General features: G+C 37.7%; 1 protein-coding gene across 1 annotated transcript; it reads right to left on the bottom strand.

The window, feature by feature from the left end:
• Positions 1 to 4,337: 4,337 nt before the first annotated feature.
• On the bottom strand, positions 4,338 to 8,579 carry LOC311257494 (C-type lectin domain family 4 member E-like; the record flags this gene model as incomplete). The annotated part of the gene is made up of 4 exons (XM_084353138.1): positions 4,338 to 4,714; positions 5,382 to 5,491; positions 6,265 to 6,407; positions 8,507 to 8,579. The coding sequence occupies 4 exons, from the start codon at positions 8,577 to 8,579 to the stop codon at positions 4,579 to 4,581; spliced, it is 462 nt and encodes a 153-aa protein (XP_084209264.1). The 3' UTR covers positions 4,338 to 4,578.
• Between the last annotated feature and the right edge of the window lie 9,032 nt (positions 8,580 to 17,611).

Here is a 17,611-nt window from a genome sequence, read left to right as displayed (position 1 = left end):
GATGACAGTGATCTACACAGATATTAATGGTGTGTGGACTGTTGTTGTGATGTTGTGGTGATACTCAACAAACAACGTGAAAAGACCAAAACCAACAATTAACTGATTCTAACAATCGAATGTCACATACACTTCCTGCTGCCAGTAATATTCACCAATTGTGTGTTCATCCGCAGCTGAAAATAGTCCCTTTGAAATACAATACTTACTCCAGTTTGAGTAATATTTGCTGAAGCCTTTAAATAATTTTAAGAAAATCTTAATACATCAGTTTCCATGATTCTAGATAAGTAAACTTTGATGCGGAATATAGTTAATAATTTCATACATTTATCAATTAACTGATGATTGTAGTGTTTGATGTTATGGGATATGAATTGCATGATTGTACAAAAACATTTGCTATCAATGTCTTCAACTGATACTAATATTCTGTGACCTTTGCCAAAGCTTAAGATTTACTGTTTAACTGGTTACTCAAGTGGTCTGTAGTGGGGTCAACATGCAGATGTCATAAAAAGATAAGAATAAACTTTAGATCGCAAACAAATCTGTTAACACTTCCCTGCTCCCCTTCCTAAAATAGGCTTCTGTTGCCTAGAAACATTTCCTTTCTCCTTTGACATGTGCCAACTCACACAGCAATCAGGGTCATTTTGATATCAAGCCTGCACACTGAGGAGGGCATTAGCTGAAGCGTTTTGTGCTTGTAAGTCTGCATTGTAAATAGAAAAGGAATATACAGCAAATGGAAATTCTGAACCATATATATCTTTTTTTGCATCTATTTGTGTATTTCAATAAAAAAAAAAGTGAATAATAATGTGGGTGGACATGTGGTGAAGACACTTTCCCACCACCAGAGACTAAAGGTACAACTGCTGAGGCTCAGGACCCAGTAGCAGAGGGGTGATCATGTTGTTACCTCTTCCAGCAAACACAGTTGGTAAAGGTGGCTCTTATTTCACCTCTTCATATCCTGCCCCATAGCTTAATCCATAACAATACATCCTAAGCGCTATATCATAGGCAACTGTTTCAGTTTCTTGTTTGAGTTTCTTGAGGCGTCTTCAAGAAACTGAATCAAGTCCAGTTGCCTACGATATAGCACTTAGAATTACCATGACCTGGATGACTGAGAACCTTCATCAACATAATAATACATCATAATTTATTCATTTATGTATATATTTTTAACTAAACTACATCTGCAGAGAAACTAAGTCTGTAGTGGAGTGAAAAATACAATATTTGCCACCAAAATGTTGTTGAATACAAGTATATATGGAAATATTCAAGTAAAGTATGCAAGAACCTTAAAACTGTACATACAAGTACTAACTGTACAAGTACTAATTGTACTAATAAAGGAAGGAGGAAGGTTTGGACAAACTAAAAAGCAACAGACACTCAACACAATGAAGTAGGCTGAGTAAGATTTATAGCAGAGCCGTTGCGTTGGATTGCATCATATCGTAAAGGTGTTGCTTCTACTGTGTCCACCTCCGCTCGTCACCCTGCTGCACCCTGAACAGATGACAAGGCACTGACAAATACCAAGTGCTGATGGCGCTCTTTGCAGCCACACCACACTACATGTTACATAACACAGAAAAAGACGCAGCACGTTTTAGAATCAGTCACATGTGAGCAGTATACAGAGCAGATGTACTTAGCGGGCAGAGACACCAAGCGCCGGCATGTGGCTCACTTTGGGTGTGGTGGCGGTTGCATTGAGTGCGGCTGCTCTTGAAGGGGGCATCTCAACCATTAATTGGACTAAGCCTTTTCATTCCCCCCCAGAGATGAGTCCGATCCAAACCGTCTGTGGTCGGGTGGTGAGATGGGGCTCCCCACCGGGACGTAGGCGGGTGGTGAGGTTTCTCTTTGGGGCCGCCTGCCTAAAAATAAAAGATCAAGGAGCCTCAACCAGACATGTTGGTCTGGTTAGACTCACAGAGCAGAAAAAAAGGGTTTTAAAACACTTTAAAGGGTGTTGCTTGTGCATTAGTCTGATGACCTAATGGATTTAAATAAATTAGGTGACTTTTCCAGTACAGTACATAGCAACAAGGTAGCAAAATAAACGGCCATATTACACATTTTACAGCCATTTTATATATAAACTATAATGACGCTGCACTTATTGTATGTAGTTTTTAATTTTTTACGATGTAATAAAAACATTTTGGACATATTTCTGGAAAGCCCTTTCTGTGGTCAGGCTGAGGTTGACTGTCATTTAAGAGCTGGAATTGCGTGGAGAAGTGCTGACAACCTCTGTGACGTGCCACTGATTGAGTGTGTCATATTCATAGTCAAGCCTTGGTTACTTAATAGCTCGACTGACTAGCTTCCATTTCCAAGAGCTTCTACTTGGAAATGGAAACTAGTCAGTTGTCAGCCAAGCTTGCTACTGTTCACACTGATTCCCACTAATGTGAAGTTTCTGTCATGGTTTTCAGCACCCAGTGAGTCAAGGGACAGCTAGCATTAGCTGTCTCTCATGTGAGAATGAGTATTTATATTGCATAGAGTTGGATGTAAGGACTTACAATCTGTGTGTATGTTTGGATCAATGACTGAATGTATTGAACTTGTATTTGTATTGATTGCTGGCTCTCAGTAGTATCAGTGTTTGTGTCCTGCTCAGGGACTGCAGATGGAAATTAGCTAAGTTATGTAAAATCTGGTACAATATTTCACCTCTATGTCTGAAATGAATGTTTGTTGTGATTGGTTACTGATATAATACATTGAACTCAGTGAGGGAAAGACATTTACTCAAGTTGTGTACTGAAGTACAAATTTGAATTAGCTGTACTTTACTTGAGCATCTCCATTTTCTGCTTCGCTATCTTTCACTCCACTACAAAAATTGTAGTTTGTTGAAGACTACATTTACTCGATAACTTAAGTTACTAGTTTATTTTGCAGATTACATGCTGCTAGCCAACGTAGCACATTTTTTTATTACTCTATTTTATCAGCAATCAAATAACAACTAAAACAACAAAACAAATCATAAAAATAATCAATATCAGATCTACTAATCAACCAGGCCAATAATCAGTCAAACTGTAGCATGCATGTAAATATATTTATAATGTACTTTTACTTGTACTTTTGTTATTTCACTACATTTATTACCAGTACTACTGGTACTACTTTCACTTTTACCAAAGGAATACTTTTACACGATATCTTTAATAAGTGCTAAATGTACAGACCACCAGTCTGTGATGTCGTACCAAGAACAGAAGTGTGCATGCACAACAACAGGATTTCATTTAGTTAAACCAGAAGGAGAGATCTTGCATATCTAAAGCATAGACAGCCTCAAGCTGACTTCTGCTGCTGCTCCAGGTACTGTATGAATGTCACCAGTTTTATAGGATTTCTGTTTTGTTCAAATTCCTTCTATTCCCAGGGCTGAATCCAATCAATTTCAATTAAAATAAAGAATAAAGACATTTTCATCACATATCATATTTCAGAATCTCTCCTTAGTTCTTGTGATTGAATATCCTGTAAACACTTCCATTTAAATACCAGGGAAAGATACAGTTGTTTAATTAATTCATTAATTCGACTATAAAAACTAATTGCACACACTCCTCAAACACAAAAAAAGGAAAAAAAGAAAGATGGACATTTATTTGTATCAGTATGTATTTATTAAAGAGTGGTACAGTGGGTTATTAATGAACATGTTAATGAGTAATTTATGAAATCATAAAATAATTCTGCATCAAATTTCACTTAATAATGAAAGCTAATTTATGAAGAGATGTCTGGTTGCAAAATAAAAATATCATTTAGATGGAAATGTATACGTGAAGAAAGCTGATTTGTGTATGTTTAAAGGGTTGGATCATCCTAATCATAAAAAAATAAAACTGGTTACAGCACTAAAAAATACATTTGTTATACAATACACATTGTTTCTGGTAAGAGGTCCTGCTCTCACCATCAGTGTTGTTAAAACCAAAAAAACACATTCCTTCATCATCATTGTACTGGAGTAAATGCAGAGACAGATATCTCAAACCTTGGTAAATAAAGCCAAAACTATATGTAAAATACCACGAGAGCTATGTACATAAATAAGAGGAGTATGTTTGATTGTAATTTGGGTGAACTGACCCTTAAACAGTCTCAGAGAATAATGCTGACATCATACTATGATGTTGTTATTGTCTACAAATAAGGAAGGACAACGTGTACGTCCGTCTTTGTCAACAGTTCCCAGTCCCACAGAAGATGAAAATATAGTAAAATGGGCCACAAATATAAAATATAATTTTCAAAAAAGGCTCATTCATTTCCTGAAACAGCTGCACTGAAGTAAATAGTGCACTTTTTGGGGACTATTTTCAGCTGTTGATTAATACACCATGGCGGTGTTGAGTATTTCCACCATAAACTATAGAGTTTGTTCAGAATCAGTTCATTGTTGGTATTTGTCTTTTCATTACATTTCAAACAAATAAAGAATACCATCAGACTTAAACACTGAAGATGTACATTAGAACCACGGTCCAAAGCCATGCACCATCTGTTTACATTATTGTGATCTTAATTTTCACAGATCCAGGTCTGTTCAGCGAAACAGCCATCATCGTTCCATTCTCCCACTCCTGCTGATCTGTGCAGGATTTCTCCACAGTCCTGGTTCCCATTGAAGCTGTTGGGCTGCCCGGGCTGCCAGTATCTGATGTACAAGATAACAGAGACAGAGACAATTTACTCCTCTCTCAGAGACATTTTACAGCGCCCACTTTTTGTTTTCTCAACTGCCCCCGACCTGCTGTTCCTGACCCAAACTCATTTGCATAGAAATAGTACTATCTGGAGTTTTAATGCAATCATGGAATTTTTTTAAACCGCCCCCATCGCCACCTCCGCGTGTTTTGAAGCGCATTCACACAAGATAATACATTTAGCTGAAATCAATGTCTCTGCGGAAGCAGTTGTGTAATGTCTCAGTATGAGAGTACATCACCTCCTGATTCAGCATGCCAGGTCTTTGAGCTGAATGTGCTGTAGCTTGCTGTTAAAATGCATTAAAAAGCCTTCCTCCACATTTTCTACTGCTGCATCGTTTCACGAAGGATCGAAACCAAAACAAAATCGGCAGTAATTTAGTTCAGTTCACAAAAGGTTACTATCAAGTGACTTCTGTCAGGGCCAAGGTTCAAATCACAGATAAATCTTGATATCGATGGCGTAACAGCTGAAGTTATTCAAAAATTCAATAACAGGATATAAACAGTGACGAAAGTTTAATATTTACAGTTAATGCAATGAAGAATCAAGGAACCTGTCCAGTGGTGCTGTTGAAAAATGTAATGACTCACTCACTAGCAGTTAACACTTACGTTGTGGTGACAGGGGTCCCATCCACCCACATCCAGGTCCCCTCTGTGAGACTGTCAGTCAGACCAATCCAGGCATTTTGACCTGATGTCAACATATCTTTGACAAATACCTGTTGGTGTAGCACACAGAGAAGAAAAGACTAATGAGAACATAAATATGCAAAAAAGTTTCAGTCAGACTTGTTTTCTACTGTCATCCCCTGCTTTCATAGGCAGATAACTATGAATCAATTTCTATTGGTTTTCTTCATCCATCTATCGTAACTCATTGACATACTGACCTCATACATCAAGACCAGCCAACAGAAGTGTCTGACTTTGGTGTTGTCACGTAATCTAGCAATGCAGATGCAGTAACAGAGAGTAAGTTGTGAAGCAGCTTGAGCTGACGTGTCTGTGCACAGAGTCATGGGATAGTTTTTAAGGTGAGGAGACTCGCTATCCAGCATGTTGTGTCTTAGATTCTCAAAAAGTTTGTCTGAAGAATGAAAATCTGTTTTTCCCAAGGCTAACAAATACGTATATAGTTAATGAATAGTAATAACCATAGCTAACTAGGCACTAGTGAATGAGGTGTAACATTTAGCTGATTGCATGGAGTGGTTTCCCAACTGAGGCATGCAGCAGGGTGGTATCATTGCCACAATGTCATTATACTGCAGGTTATGTAGACATTTTCAATATTGTGAGAGTAAAGCAGCATGCTGAAAGACAGTCAAATTCCTCTTTAGTTTGTACGTACAAAAAGACAAGAGCACAGGAGTGGACCCTGCTGTTTATCACGAAAATATACCACTATGTATACAGTATACAGGCAATGCTTCTTACTCATAAGAAAGTCAATTCAGTGAGTAAGAATCATTCTTCATTCTTTCTCTCCCACCTGTTCATCCTGGCTGTCTATGACGACCAGATCTGCTCCCATGTCGATGCACTCTTGTCTGCTTGATGTCCAGTTTTTCTTCGAAGTTGAAGCAAAGTAACAGCCGATGTCAAACTTCTGCCAGCCTGTCGGACATGCCCGTCCTGCAAGGTGAAGGTAAAAGTGGAGAGGGACAAATCACCCATCGGCTAAGAAAACCAAAACCGATTATAACTGTTTACTAAATGAATGAAAAGTTGAGAAATATCTTACTTTTTACATTGTCAATGCTCTTCTGTAACTTGTCCTTGACTCTCACTAAACTGCTGTAATTTGTCTGTAACTGCTCGTTTTCCTGATGTAGAGTCTTATAACTGGTTTTCAGTTGTTCTTTTTCTTTCCACAATGAATTGTAGCTGATCTGAAGATGATTCTGACTTATACTCAATGTGTCGCAGCTTCTCTGCAGCTCATCTTTGTTCCTTGTCAGTGAAGAGTAATTCCCGTGAAGCTGACTAAAAAGAGTATGTAACTCATCTTTTTCTCTTTGCAGAGCACTGTATCTGGTCTGTAACTGGTCCTGACTTGCTGCCAGATTATTGCGACTGGTCTGTACACCCTGAAGATTCCTCTGCACGTCTTCATAGTTTGTCTTTAACTGATCTCTCTCTTGTTTTAAGGTGTTGTAACTTGCTTGTAACTGCATTTTCAGATTGTTGAAATTTACATTTAAGTCATCTTTTTCTCTTTGCAGGGTACTGTATCTGGTCTGTAACTGGTCTCTACTTGTTGTCAGATTATTGTGACTGGTCTGCACCTCCTCAAGATTCCTCTGCATGTTGTTATAGCTTGTCTTTAACTGATCGCTCTCTCGTTTTAAGGTGTCATAAGTTGCCTGCAACCGTTCCTTCTCTGTTTTCATATTGTTGAAACTGGCGTTGAACTGATCTCTGTCAGTGGTCAAAGAATTATAACTTTGCTGCAGCTGGTCTTTTTCTGTAGTCAGGTTAGTCAGTCTAGCCTCTAACTGTTCTCTCTCTGCAGCTAAAGCCTCATAGCTGCTCTGAAGGTGATCTGCTTGAATGATGAAACTGGCCTGCGTTGGGTTGAGTTGCTGGCTGATTATCTCATCTGTGAAATGCAAAAGAAATTAAAATATTTGCTCAGATATTGGATTTTTATCGTCTTTTCTCTCCTTTATATTTCATGTATCTACGATGTTAGCTGCACCTGGTTTCTCAAACATGAAAGGACGAACAAATTACTTACAGTGGATAATCTGTCCAATGTTACCAGCCAACAGGGCAGCACACAGTAATCCAAGACACACTGTCACACATTTGAAGGGCTGCTCTCTTCTCTGAAAAGCCACTAAATCAAGTAAGCAAGAAAACAGTATGTTAGTAATGTCTATGGTTTGTTTTGTTTTTTTCCATGTGGTTCATCGTAATGTTAATTAGTTTTTCGGCTCTCTTAACCTGCCAATGTTGGCAGTAGATGTTTGTCAACACACGTTTGTTTCAGCTAACCATTGAACTAGTAACCACATTATTACCAGACTCCCTTCAAATTGCCTGATTTTGAGAGATGTTGCCTGAGGAGAAACTCAACAATCTCTGCAAAACAGCTTCTGCAAATTCTCAATTATTCGAGCTGCTGCAGTACATTCAGCATTAAGTGCAACATGCTAAGGTTTTTCTTTCCTTTTAAAAAGTGTCCCGTTTGTCTCGGCATCGCTGTACCAGCCCGTCTGCTTCAGTGTCTTCTGTGTATAATCCTTGTCAAACCCAAATCCTTGATTATTTGGGCTTTATTGTAAATTCTCCAAATGTTATACATGATATTTCTTTTAGTCTACAAGATATTTCTTTCTTTGTGCAAACAAATTGTTTGTCCCAATGATGTACATCATCATTTGATTTGCAATAGATATTAATGCGAGATGTGAACTGATGGACTTGGAGCAGTACACTTGTGATCAGATCTCTCAGGACAGATGTTAATACCAGGTCTGCATTCCCTCTGATAAACAGATTATCTCCCTGTGAAACAGAAGCAGCCTCGATGTTCTCGAGAAACCCAATTGTAAAAGGTTCTTTGAAGTGCTAATACAGAGCAGCACAAAGAAATATATTTTAGATTATTTCTTTAAAACTGAAGTTTATCAACAGGTTAGAATCCGAAATACATGAATTACCCTTTTTAAAAGTTGTACCTATTGTTCCTAATACTCTGTCCATATGAATTCAGGTTGATACTGTACCTTCAGTAAAAAGGCCTTCCATTATGAGATTACGACTTCCACAGACGTCGTCGTCGATTTCCATGATATCCATTCTGATAATGGTCTCACTGTTTTCCTGTTTAGAGACATTCGTAGATGTAAAGCCACAAATATATTATTAAGTTATTGACATAAAAAGTCGGTTCTTACATTTTTTGACACTTTTTAAAAAATATGTATATGTATTTATAACTGTGCTACAATACCAAAAAATGTAAAATAAATAAAAAATGTGCTAATGTGTGCTTCAATCTAGTCCTGCTCAATTATTTTAGACATTGCTGGTAACATAATAAAGCCTTTGAATTATTTTCCAGGACTGGGCAAAAATTCACATTTGTGGTTTGCTTTTGGAGTGTTTAATCCAAATACATTAATTTTAATGAGATAATTTAATACTATGAGATTTATAATCTATAAAAAACTGGAAATAGTCTCTAATTATGCACTCACCTTGGATGTGAGAAGGTACAAAAAAGTTGGTATCAGTAGGACTGTTTTCTTGTTAAGATGCTGCCACTGATATATGCAAAGATGAACGTATGTTCAAGTGCTGTGTTATTTATTGTGCGGAAAACAGGATGTTCCTTTTACTTATGTCATCAGTTGTTTGACTAATACTTACCTCTGATTGGTCTGTAAAAAAAAAAGAAATTGATAAATGCTCAATTCAGATTTCAGAAAAAAAGTATGCAAAGAAAAGAAAGTATTAAAAGAAACAAACTGAAATTCACTTAAATGTATTTATTCCAGCAGAGAGGTTCTCTCACATTCTAGACTTTCATCCTCTGTGGTTTCTGTTCCCTTTTCCCACACTACAACTTCCCACTGAGGGTGAACTGAGGTTCCTGTGAGTGATAGTGTTACATGACTGAGATACAAGGGAAGTCATAATGCAAACTTAGTAGTGTACAGTACCGACAAACACTGCTTCAAGCACGTGTATTATCAAGGGCGTTAATGTCCTAAGACCTTATTTAGCAGAATCAATATTGTCTTTGAATTGTTGACTTGGAGAGGTCACTCAGTCTGACCGACTTCCAGACCAATATTTGGTACAGAGCCAAATATCTACTGTTCAAATTGCCTTTAGATTTGGTGCAGATATTCATCCTCCTCTTGAACCTTAAGTTAGGCACAGCAGTGCTTTGAGCTAAATTCGTACATCAGCACAGACCCTAGAACATGATCTTTCCCTAACCCTAACCAAGTATTTTTTGTCCCCCATACGCACAGTGTTGTCACAACATGAAATATAAAAGTATAAAGGTGCAACACAAAAAAATGAAACATTTATAGCCAACATTTACTCTGGATTGGCTTTAACTTTGACCAGCGTTTGAATCCTGTGTGAAGCCAACAGTTAATAGTGATTGTTTTAAAGCAACATTACGTAGCTCTTCCACCTTAAAATTACAGCTTCAAAGTCATTTGAAGTTGTTGAACAAGGTGTTAAATTATATTTACTGCCAGCTAACGTTGGCTTTCTGGCTAATAGCTGAGCTGAAGGGTTCAATGAGCTGACTGGACTAGAGTTTAACCCTGGTGCTAAAGTTCGTTCTATTTACTGGAGTAGTGAACAAAGTTTATACATAAGAAACCTTATGAAATTTTATATAATAGTTAGTTCCAACTAAGTAATTTGATTGGACAAGTTGAATCTAATGGGTGCTGATAAGGGGCCTTATTTAAATTATCTATGGCAACACACAACAACACAATTCACTACTACTGCTACTACTACACTACCCCTGATTTCAGAAACTGTCTGGTGCAGGACTCAAGGCAAGGGAGAGGGAAAGTCTTGAGCTTTTGTCATACATTGTTTTTGAGTTCTTCTATTTGTCACAGCTAACTCTGGTCTAGACCCGTTGATGAAGATGGACATACAGTATATACACACTTTCTTCCTCTACATTATGTAAGGGATAATGTATAGTTCGGAGGTTGTTATGGAGGTTTATTTCTCCATAACAACCGACTAACTATACATTATCCCGCCAAGGACAAGCGACAAGGATTGCTCGGTAAAGTTGTCACTTTCACTTTCACTTTCAAGGCCGGCCTGAGAGAGGAGCTGGACAGCGGTGCTGTCTTGCTTATGTTGCTATTGCCAGGGCGGATCAGAGCGCCGTCCCTAGCAACGGTCTGTTATACTTGACGACGGTCATTATAGAGAAATAACAGACTGTAGAATGCAGCGATGGACCAATCAGAGAGCAGCATTCAATAGACCCGTGTAATAATTAATTATAATATAATATAATAATTATTCACATTAATCTGTCAATGAGATGCTTCTCTGGAAGAGCCTCACATGAAGAGCTGAACCCTGTCCATCTAGTTATCCACCAATGTTTGTGCAGTCTGGCTTGACCAACCAGTATGAGTTGACGGTGTCACACTGGTCTCTCATCCACCAAAACGGCCAACTGTGTGTCCTGGAACTGGTTGCAACTTATGATCACTCCTATGCTTCTGGGTATTGAGCCTCAGCTGTTGTATCTTCAGTCTCTTTGGTGGTGGGAAAGTGTTTGCCCATTTGGTGCATGAGCACCCATATTATAATTCACTTTTTTTTAAATAAAAAAAAGGAAACAAACCTTTCAGAATTCCCCTTTGTTGCATATTTCTTTCATTTACAATGCAGAATTAAAAGAACAAACAATTCAGCTAACGCCCTCTGAGTGTGCAGGCTTGCTATCAGAATGAGCCTGGCGAAGTAGAAAGGACATTTTTCTCGGCAACAGAAGCCCATTTTAGGAAAGACAGCAGGCCAGGATGTGTCACACAGACACATTTGTCAGACTGTGATCCAAACTAAACTATTTTCACCTGCTGAGATCAGCATGATGACCACAAATATAGATTACTTTTACTTTTTAAAAAACAGATATTTTCACAAATAACCGAAAACACCAAATGTTATGAGCATGTGGTTTGTAACGAACATTCATAAATGTATTTTCATACACATTAATTAATCACACAGATGGCAAATTTCAAACATATTTTAAGCAAAATATTGCAGTAGAGTATTGGATGATGACAGCAAAATCAGATTTTTTACAACCTTACAGTTTATATGCCATTACATCAAACAATTATCATCAGCTAAATGGTACATTTGTGAAATAATAAACTATATTCTGAATCACAATTTATTTGCCTAAAGTCATGAAAGCTAATATATGAAGCTTGGACTGTTTGCAAACAAAAAAAATTAGATGAGTCAAATGGAAATATAGAAGTTAAGAATGATTGAAGCCCATTTGTGTACGTCCCCTGTAGTGTGACGTGTGTGTTAAGGGCTAGGTCACTTATATTACAAATGCAAAGTTTAAAAAATAATTTTTTTGTTATAAAATATTGTTGAATTAAAAAGAAAAATGTGGATTCGATTAGCAGAGTGGATTTGGAGTGGAGGCAGAGACAATGAGCATGAAGTATGAGCTGACCCTGCAACGGTATCACAAAATGAGGCTAGCATTCTACTATATTGTCATTATCGTCAAATAATCTCATGAAAAGACCAAAATGAACAACATGTTACTCCATCTCTCAATGCTTCTTCAACAGACTTCTTCTGTGGCACTGTTCCCACTGGAGATGAAAACTTTAGGCTCACTATTTCCTTAAACTGCTGCACAATGTAGTTTTTACAAAATGTTTCTCAAACTGGAGTATAAAGATACTATTTTTAGCTGTGGATTAATACACAATTAGAGCTCTAGTGAGTATTTCTGGCAGTATATAACAATGACACAAAATAAATTAAGGTGATGGAATAGGATTGATTTTTAGAATCAGTTAATTGTTTGTTTTGGTCTCTTCATGAAGTTTGTTGAAGATAAACAAAAAGGCTATATAATAATATCATTGGGCATAAACATTGAAGATATACATTAGAATCCCAATCAAAAGCCACCCATCATCGTAATCTGTGGACATGATTGTGATATTATTTCTCAACTCTGTAAGGACACTCCCACGCAGAGTTTAAAAGCCTGCAACTCCCCTCCAGTTAGTTAGAACTGAAGAAGCCTCTTAGATGAGAAGTGAATCGTCTTCCAGAAACTGAAACTGATTAACACAGTCTTCACTGTTCCATGCTCCCAGTCCTGATGATGTCTTCGCCATTTCGCCACACGTATCCCTCAAAAAGCTGAATGGCTTCCCGTTCAGCCAGTACCTGATGTACAAGATAACAGCATAAATGCTTCCAATAGCACCCAAAAGCTGCAATTCCACTCCCACAATTAGCCATAAATTGATGTAGACATGCCTTTAAACATCTCTGTGAAATTTGTGCTACTTCTTCTCACTTCTGTAATAATTACTACAGCAGATAGAGGTCGCCACCTTTCAAAAAGAGTAAATATGGGACATAATAAGCTTTTTTCTCATGAGGACAGGCTTCATGCATGGTTGTGGCTATCTATATCAGCCATACCACAAAAATGATCATATGAACAGTACCTGTAAACTATGATGAGCGATCAAAAGCAAAACAGATTTTTGCAAAAATGTAGTTCAGTTCAGAACTTTAAACTGACAATAGACAATCGATAGTGTGTCATAATGAAGTCAGTGTTGCACAATGTAATGGATGTAGAATAATGAAACCATTAGTATTAACATTGGTTCCCTATAAACTTTGCTTTCGCTATACAATTTTGTCTGCCACCAGGCACACAGTCAAAGGTTGACTGGTGATCCATCTCTATTATAGACTAAATGATTGACTAAGCTCATCTTCTGTCCTATGATGTTGGTATTTGCAACTCTGGGGAAAACAGAAACTGCCCAGGTGTCTTTGTAACAGCAGCACCAACAATTATATCACTTGGAAATGCTAGGAGGGAAAGGAAGTTGTCTGTTGCCACCACTTTAAGTACAGTAACTGAAAATATAGTGAATCAAGGAACATTATAATTTCCTCTAATGTCATGATCCAATCAGACTCAGTCTGGCAGTTAAAACTTACGTTGTGGTGACTCGGGTCCCATCCACCCACTTCCAAATCCCCCATCCATATGAGTTATTCAGACCAAACCAGGCAGTTTGGTCTGACGTCAGTAACCCACTGACAAATTCCTGTTAGTGTAGCACATAGAGAAGACGAGAGTGATTTAAAAAATACATTTTCAAAGTTTTTCAGTCAAAACTGTTGTTTCTTTTGTACTATCATCTCCACTGTTTCAGAATTTCGGTTAATAAAATCTAAATCTAAAATAGAGTTTTTCATATTGGCAGATAGCTATTAATTAATTGTCATTGATTCTTTCACCCATACATCTTACAGCAGTTTCCATCATGACACAAAAATACTGAAAGCTAGTTTGGACATGCTGACCTGAGACAACAAAACCAGTGTCTAAATGTGGCAGTGTCACATCATCTAGCAATACAGGTGCGGTAACAGGCAGTAAGTTGTGAAGCACAACAACATGATTGGTTGTTTGCAGTGATGGCACTGCAACAACATTAATTACGAGGTTGTAGGGATAACACAAGCACAGCAATATCAGATAAAGCCCTTGGGACATGATGATTGTATAGAATTTAAGGTACATGCTAATGTCAGGGATCACAAATCCCAATCTATCATGAGGGAATGAAACTCGCCACCTTATTCAACCGCCATATTCAAATCCAAGGCTCTGACCAGATTGCTAGATTTCATTCACGGAATATTACAATTTCTTTTTTATTAGAACTTTTGGGGTTTGTGCAATTTATGGCACAAAACTGCTCCCCCATAAACTCAGTCACTTTGGTTTATCTATAACCCCCGTGCATTTGTTTGCATCTCACTATGACACACATTTTTTGCTGCTGCTTTTCAAACATGCTGCTAGGATGCTCCATGGAGACTGACGCAGTTGTCATATTCACGGCCATCTCAGGATTTATATGGCTTCAAAATATTTTACTGTATGAACCTGGACTGACTGTGGACCTTTTGGTGTGTAGAAGAACACAGAACATGAATTAACATGAAATACTGACCAGTCCTCAGTTAAATATCAGTTTATTTTCTCTATGCCGTCAAACAGAGTTGTTAATGGAACAGATGATTGTGAAACGGTGGGGCTGGCACACTCTTGTCCCTCAACGAAGAAAAGTGCAACTGTTTAATAGCATTGTGCTAGGATCTGACGCATAAAGGGAATGGGAGATGATGCTCAGATTGGTTTCATTTATGTTATGCCCAAAACATACTCATGATTTATTAAGTGCCTAAATACAACCCCTTTTTGCCAAGAGCCTTACTTTGGTCCCAGATTATCCACTGTTTCACAAGCAAAAGGAAGTTGGACATGCTCTAAATGCACTTTAGACCGTATGCCATAGATCTTTGAATAGGGCCCTTTATCTCCCCTATGTAATGAATTCTTTCTTTCCTCTCTTCCTCACAGCTGCTGTCTATGATGGCCAGATGTGCTCCCTTGACGACGCAGTCCTTCTTGACCAGGTTTTCGTCACAGTTGAAACAAAGTAACAGTGGTCGCCGAACTTCCTCCAGCCTGTCTCGCATTCAATGCCTGCTAAGTGAAAAACGTGGAGAGGGACAAAATGTCACAAATAGGCAAAGAATACCAAAACACTGACTATGTACACTTAATTATTGAAACTTCAGAAACATCTTACCTCTTAATTTGACGACCTCCTTCTGTGACTCATTGTTGATTCTTGCCAAACTGTTGTAATTTGTCTGTAACTGCTCTTTTCCCCTCTGTAGAGTGTTATAACTTGTTTGCAATTGTTCTTTTTCTCTCTGCTGTAAATTGTATGCGCTCTGAAGGAGATTTTTATTCAAACCCAGTTTATTGTAACTTAATTGCCACAGGTCATTGCCCTTTTTCAGCAAAGAGTAATTCCCATGCAACTGATGATAACGAGTCTGTAACTCATCTTTTTCTCTTTGCAGAGCACTGTATCTGGTCTGTAACTGGTCCGTACTTGCTGCCAGATTATTGCGACTGGTCTGTACCCCCTGAAGATTCCTCTGCACGTCTTTATAGTTTGTCTTAAACTGATCTCACTCTCGTTTTAAGGTGTTGTAACTTGCTTGTAACTGGTCCTTCTGCGTTTTCAGATTGTTGAAATTGACATTCAACTCATTTTTCTCTCTTTGCAGGGTACTGTATTGGGTTTGTAACTGGTCCTTACCTGCTGTCAGATTCCTTTGATTGGACTGTAAACCCTCAAGATTCCTCTGCATTTCATCATTAGTCGTCTTTAACTGATCTCTCTCTTGTTTTAAGGTGTTGTAACTTGCTTGTAACTGGTCCTTCTGTGTTTTCACATTGTTGAAACTGACATTTAAGTCATCTTTTTCTCTTTGCAGGGTACTGTATCTGGTCTATAACTGGTCTCTACTTGTTGTCACATGTGATTGGTCTGTAGTCCGACAAGATTCAGCTGCATGTCGTTATAGCTTGTCTTTAACTGATCTCTCTGTAGTTTTAAGGTGTTGCAACTTGCTTCTAACTGGTCCTTCTCTGTTTTCACATTGTTGAAACTGACATTTAGCTCATCTTTTTCTCTTTGCAGGGTACTGTATCTGGTCTGTAACTGGTCTCTACTGGCTGTCAGATTGTTGTGATTGGTCTGTAGTCCAGCAAGATTCAGCTGCATGTTGTTATAGCTTATCTTTAACTGATCTCTCTCTCGTTTTAAGGTGTTGTAAGTTACTTCTACCTGGTCCTTCTCTGTTTTCACGTTGTTGAAACTGACATTGAACTCATCTCTTTCAGTAGCCACAGAATTGTAACTTTGCTGCAGCTGGTCTTTTTCTGTAGTCAGGTTAGTCAGTTGGGCCTCTAACTGTTCTCTCTCTGCAGTTAGAGCCTCATAGCTGCTCTGCAGGTGATCTACTTGGGTGTTGTAACTGGCCTGCATTGGGTCTGCTGAGATAAGACGGCCGATTTTTTCATCTGTGAAATGCGAAAAGAATAATAATAATATTATTTGCTTAGATTATTGGATTTTAAAAAAGACTAACTACATTTCATATATTTATCTACAGCATGAGCTTAACCTGATGAAAACAGTGTTCATGTTTTTAGTGAAAGCAACAAAATCACTTACAGTAGAAGAACTGTCCGATGTTACCAGCCAACAGAACAGCACACAGTAACCCAAGACACACACTCGCACATCTGATCTTCTCTGATTATCCACTAAATCAAAAGTAAGAAAACAGTTAACCGGATTTTCACCCTGAATAGGAACATCATACTACTTCTTAAGAAAAAAACAAATAAAAAAACGTAAGCACAAATACACTTTATGAAAAGATCCAGGATTATATCTTAAAAATTTAGGTTTACCAAGATGTCAGTTTCCAAAAACACATGGATTGCGCTTTTTTTAAGTAGAAAAAAATGATACTCTACCTTTAGAAGTGAAACTTCCCATCGTGACATTCTTATTTATATATATGTTGTCATCGATTTCCATCGCATCCATTCTGATGATGGTCACTGTTTTTCCCGTTTAGAGGAGGAAAATGTAGATATACGTTATTATTGATCTTTGTAAAGCCACAAATAGACTATAACGTTTTAGACATAAAAGTTTACTCCTGAAGATACTTTTTTCAAACTTTTTAAAGAGTACTTATAAATATGATCCAATGAATTCTCCATACTTGTACAGTACTTGTCCAAGTACCATTTAATTTTAGAATGATAATCTATACAATCTCTTCAAATAAAACTGGAGTTGAATTGCATTAGAGTTAGTTGAAGAACATTTACTCACAGTATAACATTCAATACTCTAAGCTGGAAATAGTCTCTAAAGATGCACTTTCCTTGGTCTTGAGATGGTACAAAGAAGTCAGCATCAGAACGACTGCCTCGATGATAAGAAGCTGCCACTGATTTATGGAAAAATTAATGAAGGCTTAAGTGCTGTGATATTTATTGTGCAGAAAACAGGACGTTCCTTTTGCTCACGTCATCAATTGTTTGACTTACATTTACCTCTGATTGGTGTGAAAAACATCTTTAGAAACATTTTGTTCAGATGTGAGGTAATTATTGGCCAAAATCATTCCGAATCAAACTGGAG

Source organism: Pagrus pagrus (genome assembly GCF_965226575.1).
Source record: "Pagrus pagrus genome assembly, chromosome: 5".
Taxonomy (NCBI): domain Eukaryota; kingdom Metazoa; phylum Chordata; class Actinopteri; order Spariformes; family Sparidae; genus Pagrus; species Pagrus pagrus.
Note: the sequence above shows the minus strand (reverse complement) of the source record. Positions and strands in the feature narration are given on the sequence as shown.